The sequence below is a fragment of the Ahaetulla prasina genome, chromosome 6 (genome assembly GCF_028640845.1).
Source record: "Ahaetulla prasina isolate Xishuangbanna chromosome 6, ASM2864084v1, whole genome shotgun sequence".
Taxonomy (NCBI): domain Eukaryota; kingdom Metazoa; phylum Chordata; class Lepidosauria; order Squamata; family Colubridae; genus Ahaetulla; species Ahaetulla prasina.
In genome coordinates, this window is record NC_080544.1 from 35,064,473 (window position 1) to 35,082,489 (window position 18,017).

General features: G+C 44.5%; 1 protein-coding gene across 4 annotated transcripts in view; it reads right to left on the bottom strand.

Moving 5' to 3' along the window:
- LOC131200957 (uncharacterized) overlaps positions 1-18,017 on the bottom strand; it is a 51,213-nt gene that overhangs the window by 19,206 nt on the left and 13,990 nt on the right. For all 4 annotated transcript variants that reach the window (XM_058188415.1, XM_058188414.1, XM_058188412.1 and 1 more), the window contains 6 exons: positions 17,531-17,662; positions 16,484-16,607; positions 10,538-10,598; positions 10,403-10,449; positions 2,640-2,715; positions 745-846 (listed from right to left, as the gene is read on the bottom strand). In XM_058188415.1, coding sequence (XP_058044398.1) covers positions 745-846; positions 2,640-2,715; positions 10,403-10,449; positions 10,538-10,598; positions 16,484-16,592 — 395 coding nt within the window. In that variant the 5' untranslated portion in view covers positions 16,593-16,607; positions 17,531-17,662. The remainder of the gene's footprint in view (positions 1-744; positions 847-2,639; positions 2,716-10,402; positions 10,450-10,537; positions 10,599-16,483; positions 16,608-17,530; positions 17,663-18,017) is intronic.

Genomic DNA, 18,017 nt, shown 5'->3' on the forward strand with positions numbered 1-18,017 from the left:
CCCCCACCTTCCGTGCCCAACCAGGTTTCCGTAATGCCCATAACTTCTGTGGTCCCCTCCTGAATTAGATCTGAGATCAGGGGGGCTCAGGGGGACTTTGCTAACCACGGACCTTGCATTGCATAACATCAGCCGGAGGCCCAAGTCCCGAGTACTCTGGCCACCCAGGGAGCGGGAAGAAACAGGGGGGCCGGAGCACGCAGTCGCTCTTAAATAGCGAGGGCGTACTCCCAAAACCTGATGTGCCCCCCCCTCCGCCATATCTGCCTCTCCCGCTTACCGTGTCAATAGCACAACCCTGATAAGCTGGAACGAAACCCTCCCCCACCTCCCTCGGACCTAACTTAACGCCGCGAACGCACATTGAACTTGGCTATGTAAACCTTACTTTCCTGTTAAGGTTGGGACAGTGAGAAGGCTGGTGAATGTCAGTAAGGATTCCAGCTAACCAAAGGGAAACTACAAAAAATGGAGGAATGAAGTTTCTTACTCTTGACCCATATCCCTGCTTACAGTTTTCTGCACTACTAATAGCAATTTTCTGCACTACTAATAGCAATTTTCTGCACTACTAATAGCAATGTGAAAATACGAAATAAAGCTTCACAATGAGTACGTTAATATTTTTAACATGTTCAAAAATAATTATTATTCCCTCAGGGTTGAATAAAATATGTAGATTATACAAGTTAGTTTTATACAATTCTCCTACCACATGAAGACAAATACATTTTTGGCAGTTACCTAGAATATTCTTCATTTGGAAATCGATCCATAGGTCCATCTATATCATCTGGCGGTGGCACAATATCTCCATCAGCATCCCACATATTCATCCCCAGGTTGCTAAGGAATTTCAAAAAAGAATATAACATATTTTCTGCTGAGGACACAATGAAAAAAGACAAAGATAGTGTGATTACAGTAAATCTAGTGAAAGAAGGGAGAAGTTCTCAGGAGGATGTATAGCATAATTCTATTGATTATAGGATACTTTTCTATAGTCTCTCCCTGAAACGGCTGTACTCTTCTGGGTATTTTCTATAAGCATATCAACTACCTAAATCTTTTAGGATTCACCATTTGTTTCCCACTTTCTCAATTTGGGGTCTATTTATAGAATGTTAAAAAGGCAATGATTATGCTATTTTTTGTGATCAACTTCAGAAAAAAACAACACTTAAGCTTATTTAAAATGTGTCAGAACAGAAAAGGAACATATTCTACAAGAATAGGACTAGACGCTACCTAATTGGGAATTGTACTATCAAGCAGCAAACTTGATGTGGATTAAAGAATGGATAACGCTAAGAAATAATAGAATATTGATTTCAGAAGGACATGATTTGTTGCTGGGATGGCATGCCTTTTTATGGTACGGACAAGCTAAAACACAGGAATATTTTAGAAGACATTTAGTAAGAGAGGCATTGTTATCAAACTGGGAGAAGATAAAAAAAAGTCATTTTTTAAAAATTCCAATTTGGGTATCATCTATTGAGGCATTCTCATATCCAATAACATTTAGAAAGAACAAATTGTTAGGTACAATGAATTGTTGAATGAAAAGGGTGAGTTAAAAACTAAGCTAGAACTAGAAGTAGAAGGCATAAAAATGAATTGGTTTTCTTATCTGCAAATGCACTCCAGATATGATAAAGATTCTAATAATATAATGAGTTTTGATAAGATTTTAACAGGTACAGATGATAATTTGATTAGGAAATTGTATGGATATTTATTAGAGGTTAAATTGGAGGAAGAACAAGTAAAAGAGACAATTATTGCTTGGGGGAAGAATTTTGGTCATGGGATAGATTTAGAGGCATGGCAGAAATTATGGATGTATAACTATAAAATGACAATGTCTACAGCATATAAAGAGAATTTGTATAAGATGTTTTACAGGTAGCATCTACCCCCGACAAGAATTGCTAGAATGTTCAAGGATAAATCCGAAAAATGTTGGAAATATCATCAGATACCTGGATCATATTACCATATGTGGTGGACATGCGTTGAAGCGAAAAGATATTGGACTAATATACACACATGGTTGGAGAAAATGATCAAAAAACATATAGACTTTAAGCCAGAAGTTTTTTTGTTGGGAATTATACCTGAAATAGATACTAGAGATTTAAAATATTTGATTGTGAATATTATTACAGCAGCCAGGATCGTGTTTGCTAAAAATTGGAAAAATGAGAAATTACCTTCGCAAGATGAAATTATTAGGAAGATGATGGAATGTGCAGAAATGAGTAAATTGACATTTGAAATTAGAGAACAAGAAGATAAGCAATATTATAAAATATGGGATCTATTTTATCACTGGTTAGAAGGAAAGATATGTTAGAAAAGATTTTAAAAAAGAGGTGAAGATTAAGAGGAGTAATTTGAATTAAGCTAATTTAGGAGAATGGAATGAATAATGTTATTAGAAAGAATACTACTGTTTAATTAAAATTGATGAGTAAGAGACCTGGACAATGTAAGACAGATGTATGAAAGAGATGTTTATTTTGAAATTGCACAAGAAGATATGTAAACACCCCACCAACAGATTGTAATTGGTTTGATGAGATTTTTATGTTTGTTTGTTGTTAAAAAAAAAAAAAGAATAGGACTAGACTCACCTTCTCATTGGCTGAGTTTTAAGATCTGTCAGATATATATGACCATCCATATGGTGACCACGTGCTTCTCCAAAAGCTAAACAGATGGCAAGAACATGAGTTATGTGAAACAGGGCTCTTGGTGAAAAATGGACAAGCTATTGAGGAAAAGTTCAATAATAGCACATAATTCTAGAATCTGACTTCTGGTATTTTGGAATTTTGATAATATGCTGATATAGAAATCACCCTTTCAAAACCACAGCAGCAAAAGGATGCTTCTCATATAAATGTTCCTGTCAGATGAGGTTAGCAAATGAAGACCAAGACTCGGTGCAGCTCCTCCTCCCCAAAAGTATTTTTCTCCTGCTAAATGAGACACTTGTTGAATTGTGCCCCATTTTATGACCTTTCTTACCACAGTTGTTAAGTGAACCACTGCAGTTAAATTAGTAACACAGTGGTTAAGCAAATCTAGCTTCCCTATTGATTTTGCTCATCAGGAAGCTTGCAAAAGGGGGTCTCATGACCCCAGCAACTGTCATATATATGAGTTAATTGCCAAGTTTTTGAATTTTGATCATGTGATCATGGAGATGCTGCAGCAGTCAGAAGGAGCGTTGGTCCTACCTGATATGATCCTTCTTGTTGAGTGGAGGCAGCATCCAGGAATGGGTTGTCCTCGTCTGTCAGCCAATAGGACTGACTCTGTCAAAGCTGCGAGGACATGCCTTCTGTCAATGGTCCCCAGCTTTTGGCAAAGATGAAGGGATAGACTCGATGTGGTCAGCTCCAATGTGATCCGAGGGCCAGCCCTACTCTAGGGTGGGGCTGGATGCTGCCTCCACACTCAATGAGAAGGATCGTATCAGGTAGGATCAACGCTCCTTCTCCATTGTAGTGGAGGCAGCATCCAGGAATGGGACACACCAAAGTGGTCGTGTCCTTACGTGTGGGCCACAGCCTGGTCTGAGGTCCCCTCATCTGCATGCACTCTCTGTAGGACCCACCTACCAAAGGCTGCCTCAGCCTCAGCATAGCTGTTCAGTTTGTAGTGTTTGATAAATGGGGACAGTGAGGACCAAGTTGCCGCATGGCAAACCACTTCCAGAGACCTGCGTCGCCCACACCACACCTGGGGCCGCACTCTATGGAGTGTGCAGTTATACTCTTGGGTAATGGAATGGCCCTAATCCAGTGTCCCATGGTTGATGGAGTGACCCTAAAGCCTAAGATGGCGGGCTGAAAGGATACAAAAAGCAACTCTGTCTTCCAAAAGGAGGAAGTTTGTTACAACATAAATCCGGAGTGCCCGTTTAACGTGTGCCACTTCCTTTCCAGTGAATGACTGGATTGGGGCAGAAATCAGGTAGGATAAGTTCTTGAGCCCTGTGGAACCATGGATTTACTTTTGGAATGGAAGAAGGGTCTAAATGTAAAACCGCCCTGTTAGGGTGGAATACACAGAGGAAAGTGATGGAAAGTGCTGCCAACTCCGAAATCTGTGTGGATGATGTTATGGCCACCAGGAAGGCCACCTTGCAGGTCAGAAAGCGCAATGCGGCCTCTCTCAGTGGTTCAAATGGGGCCTCGGTCAGCGCCTGCAGTACCTTAGTGAGGTCCCAAGTAGTGTAACGGTGAACCACTGGAGGCCGTAGGTTGGCCTGAAATGGCTCTTGTTGGTATTTATTGAAAACCCGTGATCCTGAAGCACCTGGATGGTGCGTCTGAGATCCTCACACACCTGGGGAACCGAGGCAGACTGGATCAGGATATCATCGAGATAGCACTGGACACGCACAGGGAGAGCCTGGAAGTGTGCCGCCAGGGCAGCTAATACTTTCATAAACGCCCTGGGCACCAATGATAGGCTGAATGGCAATGCTGCATATTGATAATGCCATCCTGCGTAAGAAAACCTAAGGTATTGCCTATGTCCTGGTAGAATGGGGACATAAAGATAAGCTTTGGTGAGGTCAGTAGAAGTGAGGAAGTCGTCCTCCCTAACGCCGTCCAAAATGGACTGAAGAGACTGCATTTTGAACCGCTTGTAGATGATAAGGCCCTTTAATTACTTTAGGTCTAGAATTGCCCTCTACCGCACCCCCACCCCAAGGATTTTGGAATTACAAACAGGATGGAATAAAATCCCAACCCCTGCTGGTCCTCTGGAATCAGCTGAATCGCTTGGATATCCAGCAGATGTTGAATAGCAGTTTCTATGAGGACCCGCTTTGCCTTGAGCCCTTAAACAGGGCAGCAAATGAAAAACCTCAGGGGTGTGGAGAGCAACTCTAAGGAAAGGCCTGAGCAGAATGTCTCCAAGACCTATGCATCAGATGTTATGTACTCCCATTGCCTGGGAAAATGTGCCAGGCGTCCACCAATGGGAGGGTTGTTGGTGCAGGTACTTCTGGTGCTTGAAAAAACGGTTTCCTCCCCCTCGAAAAGGCTGTTTAGCTGGAAACTGCTTAAAACCACCCGTCCTTTCTTGTTTCTGGTCCTGCCTCTGGTAGAAGGGATGTCGTGGGGTGCAGTGGCCCAAACCCACTGGTTGAACCCCTAAAGGATTGGCGTTGGAAGCAGGTTGACAGTCGGGCCTCTGCCTGCCCGGAGAGAGATGGGAGGATCTTACATTTATCATGTGATTCCACCAGAAGAGGGTCCAGGGAGGCTCCAAATAATTGCTCCCCAGAGAAAGGTGCGGAGGCCAGTCTCCACTTGCATTTGGCATCTGCCTGCCATTGGCGGAGCCACAGGAGCTGCCTGGAATTCATATTTGAGGAGATGGCCTTTGACGCAAAACTTGCAGCGTTCAGCGTCACATCTACGGAAAATTCCAGAGCCGCCTGCAACTTGTTCAAGTCCTGATGGGTCCTGGTATCACCCATCGGGATTAGATCCTGCAGCTGTTTTAGCCAGAGGAGAGATGTTCTATTAAAGAACAAGGCTGCCGTGGAGGCCTTGATGGCCCAGGCAACCGCCTGGTGCGTCTTCCTCAAAGATTGCTCCACCCTCCTATCCTCAGGTCAGAGAGCTTCTTCTGGGGCCTCAGAATCATGGCCTGTGCAGTCAGTGCGGTGACCGGGGCATCAACCATAGGCACCTTAAGCACCTTTGAGAGTTCAGGCCTGATGTTGTACAATCTTTTATCCAGTGAACCAGGGTTAGGCCCTGTCGCAGGTGCGGCCCACTGCCTTTGCACAACATCTAAAAGTAGTGGGGGATGGTACCACTTCCACCTCACTAGTGGGCTCAGAAAACAAGGAGCCTGCAGAATCAGATGGACCTGGAACAGGATCCAAGGATGGTGGGGTGGACATCATGTTGGTGGAATTCTTTGCCTTGAAAAGCAAGGACTTAAATAATGCTAGTCTGAACAGTCCTGCAAATGTAGGCTGATCTGGTTGCAAGCCCTCATCCTCCGATAAGTCCAGATCCTGGCCTGCCTCATCTTCAGACACTGATGAACTGTGTGAAGGGCTCGGGGGATAGTGACCCTGTGTCTCGCAAAACTCCCCTGAGGTATGAGTCACTGGGAGGAAGGAATGAGGCAAGGGATAATCAGAGTGAAGAGAAGTAGCTCTTTGACTCTGCTATATGCCAGCTGCTATTCCCTTCTGGATAGCCTCAGAAATTGGGTCTTCCATGCTGGCCGACATCTGATGTAGCTGCAATCCTGCGGCTGTAGGAATAAAGATGGTTTTAAGCCAGTAGCCTCTTGCCTGACAGGCTATTGCCAGGCAGAACTTGAGTGAGAAGCCTGTGGAGCTAAGCTCAGCAAAGGCTCTCTGTTGCCAGGCAGATCAGCTAAATGTTGCATGCTAGCGCCATCTGGCGACCATTGCAAGGCAGGGCGGCTGTCAAAGTCCCCTAGCAGCTCCAATGGCTGCGAATTAAAAAAGTGGGAACTTGCTGCCTGATCCTGGACCATCTGAGGAGAGTTCCTCTGATGGTCAGTCTTCTTTAAGGATTTTTCAATCTCCTGATCAATAGCCTTCTGCCACCTGACTGCATCAATCGCCAAAGCCTTAGAGGTTTTATTGGAGGCTCCGTGGTGCTGGAATATCTTTGCCATGGCTCTTGCCTGCTGGCCTCTACCCAGAGGGTCCTGCTCAACCGTCACCTTCAGGGATCAAGAGAGCTGGATTATTGCCACCAAGTGCGTTCTCTGTGCTAATGGCGGCAGCTGCGGTGTCCTGGGCCATTTCACAGCTGAGCAGACTCAACTGAATCAGGCCCTGCTGATCACAAGCGCGGCAAAAGCCTGGTGCTCCTTCAGGAGTGTGCCCAGGGGAGGAACTGGAAGTGTCACGGCGATACTAGCTGGAAATAGCAAGCTCTGATGAGCTTCACGAAAATCCAGCCAGACAAACCGCTGTCAGGGGATCTTCGGACTGGAACCGTCTTGGAGGGATGGGGAAGAAAGAGAGACGCTTTGGAAGACCAACAGGAACAGGCAAGTTCCTCAAAGGGTCGGAGGCAGCTCTTTGATCCAGCAGCGGGGACGGTGGCCACTGAAACGACCGCTACAAGTTGGGGCAACCGGACTAAGATTTGCTCTGGAGCAGTGATTGAATGGAGTATTGTTACCGAGTCAGCGATTGGCCAATTCACAGGTAAGAAGAAAAATCTCCTGAAAGCTTAAAAGTGGCCCCAATGTGAAATAAGCAGCTAATTGGCACTTGGGAATTCAAAGTGAAGGAAAAAAACAAACAGAGGAACTTAGAAGATTAAAGCCCAAAAAGGAGAACTTTTTACCTGGATTTAAGATTGGATTTGCAGGAGTTTAAAAATAATACAAGAAAAAGAAAACTGAGGGAAAGCATTCTTTAACAAAATAAAGGAATTGATGGGAGAAAAACTACTTTCTATGTGGATTTAACATTGATACTTTGTTGCCTGGGGATTTTGAAGAGAGACATCTGCTGGTGGAAAAAAAGCATTGCAACGATTGTTTTGGGAAATTTTGAGGACTGTTTGTTTGAACAGCTGGAGCATGACTTCAAAAGAAGTGGAAAAAATAAAGCTTTAAATTGGAATGGTCTAAATGAATATTTGAACTGGACAATATTTGGAAATAAAAAAAGAAAAAAGACATTATATGGACTTGAATTTGGACTACGCATAAACTAAAATAACAATAAACTTAAAAGATTTTTTCTCTTTGAATTGACAACATGGAAAATTGGGAGTATGAATATGAGGAACTAAGGGAGATGCTTAAGGAAGATTCAAGAAGTGTTTAAAGGAAATAAAGAAGCAGAGGACTGGTTAGAATACAAAAAAAGGAAAAAGAAAATACAAATGAGAAGCAAGAACATAATGTTGAAAAGAAAATAACTGAAGATAAAGAAACGGATAATTATACTGGGATTGACAGTGACAAAATAAAAATTGATAGGGGGGAATATTCCTCAAAAAAGAAGGGACGAGAAGGAAATGGGAAAAGATTGAGGGGGAGAATCAAGAGGGTAATAATCTTAAACACTAGAGAAAGGATTCAGGAAGAAAGATACAATAAATATAAAAAGAAAAAGAAGGAAATAAGAGAATGGGAGAAAGGGAAAATATCAAGAAATGGAATTCTTGAGACCAAAAAGAAAATGGGTAAAAGGGGAAGAATAGTGGATAATAGAAATGGAATTAAAGCATTAATTTGTTCATTTAAGGGAATGGTATTAGTGGTAGAAAATATATGTAAGAAGTAAATTAGAAGAAGTATACAGATTACTGTAAAATGGAATAATTAAGATACAAAACTGAAATGTTAGTAAATGATGCATGTAAAGATAAAATGTAATGTATATAAGAAGCAAAAAAGTAGTATATTGTTTATTGTAAAATGGATCAGCAAATGCAATGTGAAGAATAGAATGGTTTAAATGTGAAAATAATTGAAACAGATATAAAATTGAAATGCTAGTAAATGAGTAAAACAATTAATTGATGTGGGAGTAAGAAATTAGGAAAGAAAAGAAGAGGTGGAAAGTTAATTTAGTTATAAGGTTTTAAGGTAAAATGAAATAAGTTGAAATACACTGTTAATAATTAAAAATGTGATGGGATTCTGAGAAATATATTCAATAAATGGAGAAAAAATTTGGGGTTGCCTAGACACCATAGTGGAAAATATTGAACTGAAAATGAATTCAGCAATAGAGAGAGAAAGGAAGGAGTAGGGAGATGGAAGGAAGGGAGAAGAGAGGAATGAGAGAGATGAATAGAAGAAAGGGAAAAGGAGAGGAAGAAAGGAGGGGAAATAAGAGTAGGAGAATAGGTTAGACAGGGAAGAAGAAAGGAGGAGGGGGAGAAAGGAAGGGGAAGTAGAGAAGGAGTAGGAGAGGAGGAAAGAAGAAAGTAGGAAGGATAAAAGAAGGGAAAAGAGAAGAGAGGGAGAAGGAGGATTGCTGTAAAACAAAAAAGGTGAAAGGGAAGAAAGGCACCCCCGAACATGTTTAAACTTATCAGGATGAAGAATGAATTACTATGAAAGTTAAAAGAAAATATATATGATTAAAAATGGAGAAATTAGAATTTGAGGGTGGAAGATGTTTATATAATAAGCATAGAAGTATTAAGATAAGATTAAAAAATATTGAAAAAGAACATTTTGGCAGAAATTGTAACTATGTAAAATGCATTTAGATATGACAAGTTGTATAAGATACAATATGGTCAATACTCTGTTCATAAAATATGTGGGTGTGTGTGAAAAAAAAATCAATAAAACTTGAGTCAAAAAAAAAAAAGTGTGTTCCTGGGACCCGGACAAGGACTCAGCTGCCTGTGAAGACAAAGGCTGGGCTGCTGGAGTGTCACCAGACAGCAAAACTCACAATCCGACGATCCGGAAGGCTTCAGGCAATTGGCGCTCTCTTGGCTGTCAGTGGGGAGCCCGCTGTGCGCTGGAGAGAGAGAAGTGCCAATCGCCAACATCTAAAGCAGCCCAAGGGTCAGCGGCACTGAGCAATGCTGCTGCTCGCTGCCCTGCCAGGAATGTTCCATGCCTGGCTTGCTGCCATGTGGCCTTCAGCAGGGTCGGGCTAAAGCACTTCACACTGGAAAAGCCCGGCTCCACCAGTCAAGGCTGGGAGCTGGTTAACAGCTCAATGTGTATTGAAGAAGATGAATAAAAATATCAAATGCAAGGAGAAATGATCCAAGAATAGATTAGCTAACGAAACCACTGCCATTGACAAAGACTGAGTCAAAAACTGGGGACTGTTGGCAGAAGGTGTGTCCTCGCAGCTTTGACAGACTCAGTCCTATTTGCTGACAGACGAGGACAACCTATTCCTGGATACTGCCTCCACAATGGAGAAGTGTCCAAACCATCATAAGTCACTTTCTTCAGTGCCACTGTAACTTTGAATGGTTGCTAAACGAACTGTTGTAAGTCGAGGGCTATCCATAATAAGGGAATTGCTTATTTGCTGGGCATTTTTGCAGGGAGACGATGCCACAAAATCAACTTTCCACAAATGTTGCAAGCAATATTGGGTCTGGACTACCTAAAGAAATTATATGAAACATTTCTCTTTTTGTTATAGATGTGCGAAGTGCTTTTATACATATAGGAAGGGAGGGCATTTCCAATTTCCTGCTGGAATTCCATGAAGCTCATTTTTGTGATATGAACCTGAGAGCGAAAGCAGGGGAGAAAACTCTTCAATTCACATGTGATACTTTGGGAAGTGATCTTTTCGATCTCGGTACAACAGCTTATTCAACCAAACAGTATTGCATAACCTGGGATTCTGTTAAAAAAGACACGCAAATACCTTGGATTGCTGTTTCTGGATCCCAACCTTCAACATCAATAAGATATCTAAAGGAACATAAATACAATTATGGATTACCGAACTTTCATTGGTGTGAAAGTACTGTAATTATTTAATGTTTGCTGTGACACTTACCTGCATATAAGGTAACCTGTTCTATTGATTCCATTAGTACAGTGTACTCCAATGAGTTTCTCTATTGGAAAAGCAAAATGAAAATTAAACAATACAAACATATAATGTTAATGCATGATACAAAGAACGGCTTTAAGAAAAAGAATATTGGTCTTTAGTAGATTTGTGCAATTACATTTCTCCAAAACTTTGATTCAGAACTGGAAAAAAATGGGAATTCAGGAGCAGATTGTGTGACCCTGCTGCACATGTAAGGTTCCTGCTAAATGTGATCAAGAAGAGGCAAAACTGATAGAGCTAAACACTTAGATTATGAGAAGGGTGGTCTAAGTTTTAACCCAGCTTTTTCTTTGGTTTACATGAGTTTTATGCTATTAAAGTTGACACCAGGTGACAGCTTTGTTGATCGGCATGCAGTTTGGATAGCCCTTGACTTAAGGACTGTTCAAAGTTACAATGGATCCCCCAAAAGCTACCTGCAATCATGTGATCGCATTTGGCAACTCGCCCGCATTTATGGCCATTTGAAGCACTCCGTGTTTATGATAGCGGTCGAAGTGGTCCCGGTGCCTGGAAGCTGTACGGGTCTGGATGGGAAGAAACAGACTCAAGCTCAATCCCTCCAAGACGGAGTGGCTGTGGATGCCGGCACCCCGGTACAGTCAGCTGCGGATGCGAGTTAGTGGCCCCAAAGGAGGTGGTTCGCAACTTGGGCGTCCTCCTGGATGGACGGCTGTCCTTTGATGAACATCTGGCGGCCGTCTCCAGGAGGGCCTTTTACCAAGTTCGCTTGGTCCGCCAGTTGCGTCCCTTCCTTGACCGGGATGCCTTATGCACAGTCACTCACGCTCTGGTTACGTCTCGGTTGGATTACTGCAATGCTCTCTACATGGGGCTGCCCTTGAGGTGCACCCGGAGGCTGCAGTTAGTCCAGAATGCGGCTGCGCGAGTAGTAATGGGAGCCGTGCGTGGCTCCCACGTAACACCACTGCTCCGTAGTCTGCACTGGCTTCCTGTGGTCTTTCGGGTGCGCTTCAAAATTTTGGTTACCACCTTTAAAGAGCTCCATGGCTTAGGACCCGGGTACTTACGAGACCGCCTGCTGTTACCCTATGCCTCCCACCGACCCGTACGCTCTCATAGAGAGGGTCTCCTCAGGGTGCCGTCCGCCAAACAATGTCGGCTGGCGGCCCCCAGGAGTAGGGCCTTCTCTGTGGGAGCATCGACGCTCTGGAATGAACTCCCCCCTGGCCTACGTCAAGTGCCTGATCTTTGGACCTTCTGTCGTGAGCTAAAAACATACTTATTTATTCAAGCGGGACTGGCATAATAGTTTGATTTTAAATTGGGGTTTTATTAATATTTTAAATATTTTAAATTTAAATTTTAATTATCAGCCGTTTTCGTAATTTTGCTATGTTTTAATTCGTTTTTAACTGTACATATCTTGTATTTTATTTCTGGCTGTACACCGCCCTGAGTCCTTCGGGAGAAGGGCGGTATAAAAATTTAATAAATAAATAAATAAATAAATAAAATAATAGTTCTGCCAGAAACTGGTGTTACTCCTGGTTACTGGCAAAAACTGGCCCATAGGGTACAATGGGTTTGCTTAATGTCCACAATGTTAGCTTTAAGTTGCCATGTTTGCTTAAAGACTACAGCAAAAAGAAAAGAAAAGAAAAGAAAGCTATAAAATCAGGTCGGTCATGTAATGACTCACTTTACGATTTACAACTATAATTGTCAGGTCATAATTTGAGGATTACCTGTATATTATGTAGAAAATAGCATTCTTTCATAACCATGTGTAGGTACAAGACATCCTATTCCATCTTCTGTATAGAATGTAGAAGGTTATGTTTGATGTTTCTGAATTAGAATAATATGTATATGTAGTTTAGTTTTAGTTTAGTTTTATTAGATTTTTATACCGCCCTTCTCCCGAAGGACTCAGGGCGGTGTACAGCCGAAATAAAATACAGAGTATATACAATTAAAAGAAATTAAAAGAAACTATTAATAAATGGCCGATAATTTAAAAATTAAAAAATTTACAAATGTTTAAAATCTCTAAAACCCCAATTTAAAATCACTATTTATGCCAGTCCTGCTTGAATAAATAAGTATGTTTTTAGCTCACGACGGAAGGTCCGAAGATCAGGAACTTGACGTAAGCCAGGGGGGAGTTCGTTCCAGAGCGTCGGTGCTCCCACAGAGAAGGCCCTACCCCTGGGAGCCGCCAGCCGACATTGTTTGGCGGACGGCACCCTGAGAAGGCCCTCGCTGTGAGAGCACACGGGGCGATGGGAGGCATACGGTAACAGCAGGCGGTCTCGTAAGTACCGGGTCCTAAGCCATGGAGCGCTTTAAAGGTGGTAACCAGGATCTTGAAGCGCACCAAAGACCACAGGAAGCCAGTGCAAACTACGGAGCAGAGGTGTTACGTGGGAGCCTCGAGCGGCTCCCATTACCACTCGCGCAGCTGCATTCTGGACTAACTGCAGCCTCCGGGTGCACCTCAAGGGCAGCCCCATGTAGAGAGCATTGCAATAATCCAGCCGAGACGTAACCAGAGCGTGAGTGACCGTGCATAAGGCATCCCGGTCAAGGAAGGGACGCAACTGGCGAACCAAGCGAACTTGGTAAAAGGCCCTCCTGGTGACGGCTGCCAGATGTTCCTCAAAGGACAGCCGGCCATCCAGGAGGACGCCCAAGTTGCGAACCACCTCCTTTGGGGCCACTAACTGCTTCAACAGTCAGCTGCGGATGCAGCTGACTGTACCGGGTGCCGGAATCCACAGCCACTCCGTCTTGGAGGATTGAGCTTGAGTCTGTTTCTCCCCATCCAGACCCGTACGGCTTCCAGGCACCGGGACAGCACTTCGACCGCTTCGTTGGGGTGGTCCGGGGTGGAAAAGTACAGCTGAGTGTCATCAGCGTACAGATGATAACTCACCCCGAACCCACTGATGACCTCACCCAGCGGCTTCATGTAGATGTTGAACAGGGTAGGCGAGAGAATCGACCCCTGGGGTACCCCACAAGTGAGGCCCCTCGAGGACGACCTCTGCCCCCCTGTCAACACCGACTGCGACCGGTCAGAGAGATAGGAGGAGAACCACCGATAAACGGTGCCTCCCACTCCCAATCCCTCCAACCGGCGCAGCAGGATACCATGGTCGATGGTATCAAAAGCCGCTGAAAGATCTAATAGGACCAAGGCAGAGGAACAGCCCCTGTCCCTGGCCCTCCAGAGGTCATCCACCAACGCGACCAAAGCCGTCTCCGTGCTATAACCGGGCCGGAAGCCGGACTGGAACGGGTCTAGATAGACAGCTTCCTCCAGGTGCCGGGGAAGCTGCCATGCAACCACACTCTACAACCTTCGCTAAAAAGCGAAGGTTGGAGACTGGACGATAATTTCCCAAAATAGCTGGGTCCAGGGAAGGCTTCTTCAGGAGAGGTCTCACCACCGCCTCCTTCAAGGCGGCGGGGAAAACCCCTTCAACTAAAGAAGCATTTATAATCCCCTGGAACCAGCCTCGTGTCACTTCCTGAGCAGCCAGTACTAACCAGGAAGGACACGGGTCCAGTAAACACGTGGTCGCATGCAACCTCCCCAGCAACCTGTCCACGTCCTCGGGAGCCACAGAATCAAACTCATCCCAAATAACCTCAACAAGACGAGTCTCTGTCACCTCAGCTGAATCATCGCAATCATGGTCCAAACCATCACGAAGCTGAGCGATTTTATCGTATAGATAACCGTTAAACTCCTCGGCTCGACCCTGCAGGGGTCATCCCGCCTCTTGTTGAAGGAGGAACGGGTCACCCAAACAGGGCGGCCGGGCGGTTATCTGCCGACGCAATGAGGGTGGAAACGTAGGGGCGTTTCGCCTCCCTCATTGCCACTAGGTAAGTCCTGGTAAAGGACCTCACTAGTGTCCGATCAGCCTCGGACCTGCTGGACCTCCAAACACTCTCTAGGCGTCTTCTCCGGCGTTTCATCTCTCTCAGCTCCCCGGAGAACCAGGGAGCCAATTGAGATCTGCGCCGGGTCAGAGGCCGCAAAGGCACGACACGGTCCAAAGCCCCAGCCGCGGCCCCATCCCAAGCCGCAACTAGTTCTTCAGTCGTGCCGTGGGTAAGATCCTCAGGAAACGGCCCAAGCTCCGTCAGAAACCTCTCCGGGTCCATCAGGCGCCTGGGACGGAACCAACGCATCGGCTCCGTCTCCCTGCGGTGGTGAGCAGCGGTTCGAAAGTCTAGGCGAAGGAGAAAATGATCCGACCATGACAATGGTTCTTTCACTATATCTCCTAATTCCAGATCATTAACCCACTGACCAGAGATAAAAATCAAGTCTAGCGTGCCTCCCCCGATGTGTGTAGGGCCATCAGTTACTTGAATCAGGTCCAAGGCCGTCATGGAGGCCTGGAACTCCTGAACCACTGTTGATGACAAGCCGGCCGATGGCAAGTTGAAATCTCCCAAGACCAAAAGTCTGGGGATCTCAACCGCCACGCCAGCAAGCACCTCAGTAGCTCAGGTAGGGCTGTAGTCACGCAGCAAGGAGCCAGGTACGTGATCAACAACCCCATCTGATTACGATGGCCCCACTTCACAAGGAGGATTCACAGCCAGCTATCTGAGGAACAGTGGACTCCCTTGGCTCCAGACTCTCTCTAATCACAACCGCCACCCCGCCACCCCTACCCTGGGCCTCGGCTGATGGAATGCACAGAAACCCGGCGGGCACAGTTCTACCAGGGTACACCCCTTCTGTGCCCAACCAGGTCTCTGTAATGCCCATAAGGTCCGGACTCCCCCTGAATCAGATCGCAAATCAGGGGAGCCTTATTAACCACGGACCGGGCATTGCAGAGCATCAGCCGTAGGCCCGAGCTCTGAGGATCTTGACCATCCGGGGAACGAGTAGGGACTGGGGGGCCGGAGCACGTGATCGCCTTTAAACATCGACCACGTGCTCCCAAAGAACGATACGGCCCCCTGCCTCCGCCATATCTGCCCCTCCCACTTACCGTACAGATGGAATGATATTCTCTGCTCTGTTCAAACCCCTCCCCTCCTGTCTTCGGACCAGCTAAAATAATGTCGTGAGCGCGCGCTAGGACTGGACATACCCTCCCCGACGGGTTTCCCCCATCACCCGCCCTTGCCCTCCCCCCCTTTAAAAATTCCCTATTTAAAAATCCCCAAAGGCTCTTCCTCGACGCATGCCACCTCTGTGGGTCCCAAAACCCGTCATTGAGGCCGGCCCTTGGTAGTGCAGAGGGCCATTCCTGAGAGGTGGGGGCACCTCGCAGGCAGAGGAGTTCATGTGCGGAGTATCGCATGTTGAAAAGTAGAGACAGCGAGAAAGACATTTCCTCAGAATGGACAAGGCAAGAATAGCTGGTCCAACCAATGGGAGGCCCTTTGTCCGATGGAAAGTCAAAGTCAAAATAGGCCAACACCCATATGGCAAGAAGGTGAGAGGCGCCATCGTCCCCAACCATCGCTGGCACTGTCAATTCCCGGAAAGGGAAACCCCCGACAGCTCTTACAAGACCGGGTGGAATCCCCTCCCCCACCTCTTCAAACAAGGCGGGGGGAGTTCAAAACCCGTCGAAGCAACAATGACCCAGCAAGGAGCATAGTATATGGGATCGAGAGGGGCGCCGTTCTCAAAGCTCACCCCCCCCCGCGGCCTTATGTCCATGCCGCGGTCTCGTCCAAACTTCCGACACCGATGATGAGGGTGGGCGTAGATGTAAACTCAGCAGACCAGGCGCCGATAGACAAACGCGGGCGGGGGCCGTGTCCTTCCACTGTATGTGTGTGTTTGTGTGTGTATTCCTATATGATAGCTGGAATCTAAAGAAATACACAACTTCCAATTGTTCTGGTTCTATAGTATGAAATGATAAAAGCTTTATTTACCATTGTCTGCATTTTCCCATAGGAATTTTCTGACCAATTTTTTAAAGAGTAGAATAGTAGGATCATCTGGTACTTCAAGTCCTACAGTAAAAAGTTTCTTATACTCCATATTTTTGGGCAAATCCTAGCAATGAAAAGACGAATAAATATTATAGTTAATATAATAATTGATTACTAAATATCTTTTTCATTACTTTAATATTCATTTTTTAAAGAAATTAAGTGCACAATGTCATTAAGTGAACAATCCTATTTTTGTATGTTGCTGCAATCTCAACTTGTGTTAGTACAAGTTGACCTCCAAATACAGAATAAATGTACGATCTATGATGGAGATCTTTACAATTTTTTCTTTCTTGCTACATTGCAATATTTAATAGGAATAGCAACAGCAACAGGAATAGCAACAGCACCTGTGAATAAAGCCAAACTGTTATATTGTGGCATGTAACAGCACAGTTAGTTTATTAGTTTTAAAAGTGTTATCACAGGTTTGTCAAACTTGCAGCTATGCCCACGCCCGGTTTAGCGAAGGTAACTTGGAAATAAAATAACTTGTCTAAAGAACTACAACACAGTGGGTGCTGCACATACTTCTTGGGGAAGACCATTCCATAAAGTCGAAGATGCTACAGAGCAGTGATCTCTAACCTTTCTGGCTCTGGGAATTGGCAGCGTCGAAAGTATGATGGTGAGGGGGGAGGGGATAGTTTCATGTTTGCCACTTGTGCAAATGGAGCTTCATGAGCTCACCTGCCGTGTGTGTGGCCCAGTTCTCAATGGGCTGCAGACTGGTCCCAGGCCATGGACTGGTGGTTGGGGATTCCTGCTATAAAAAATACATACTCTCTCTCTCATCCCTATTAACTTTCTCTTGATGAACGGGCCAAGTGGGTAGGTTCATTTCTGGCGAGGCGTTGTCTTTATTATAGAACAGTTCTTCTCATGCTGAAGACTGAAAATTCCGTAACAACTCAACCTATTTGTAAATTAGTTATTGAAAAAAAATGTTTTTATTATTCCCAGTAAATACTAATTTACAGTTACCTTGATATTATAGTATCTTGTTGTATATGTTAAATCAATGATTAAACCAAGCTCCTTATTGAAAGCTTTCACTGCAGCAATGAGATCTTTTGGTGTAAACTTTTGAGGTTGTGGAAGTCGATTATTGATTGCCTAGAATGGAGAAAAAAAAGAAAGAAAGAAAAGTATGGAAAGATATTTTTATGCAAACAGAAAAATCTGACTCATTAATTTTTAAAAAAAATAGTCAAACTGAAAACAAAACACAAGCATTCAGAACAATTAGGTAGTTTCTAAGCAAATAAATAATTTATTTAAAAATAAATAGTACAGCTAGCAGTCCTTTAAGGACTGAAGTTGTTTTTCTTTTTACTCTAGTTGTATGTGTTGTTTTACTACAGGGTGACACTGCATAGGGATAACAATAATAAATACTTCATATTTTATATCCCCAGACTGAACAAATGCATAGACTCTGAAAGCATTCGTCCAATGCCATGATCCTGAA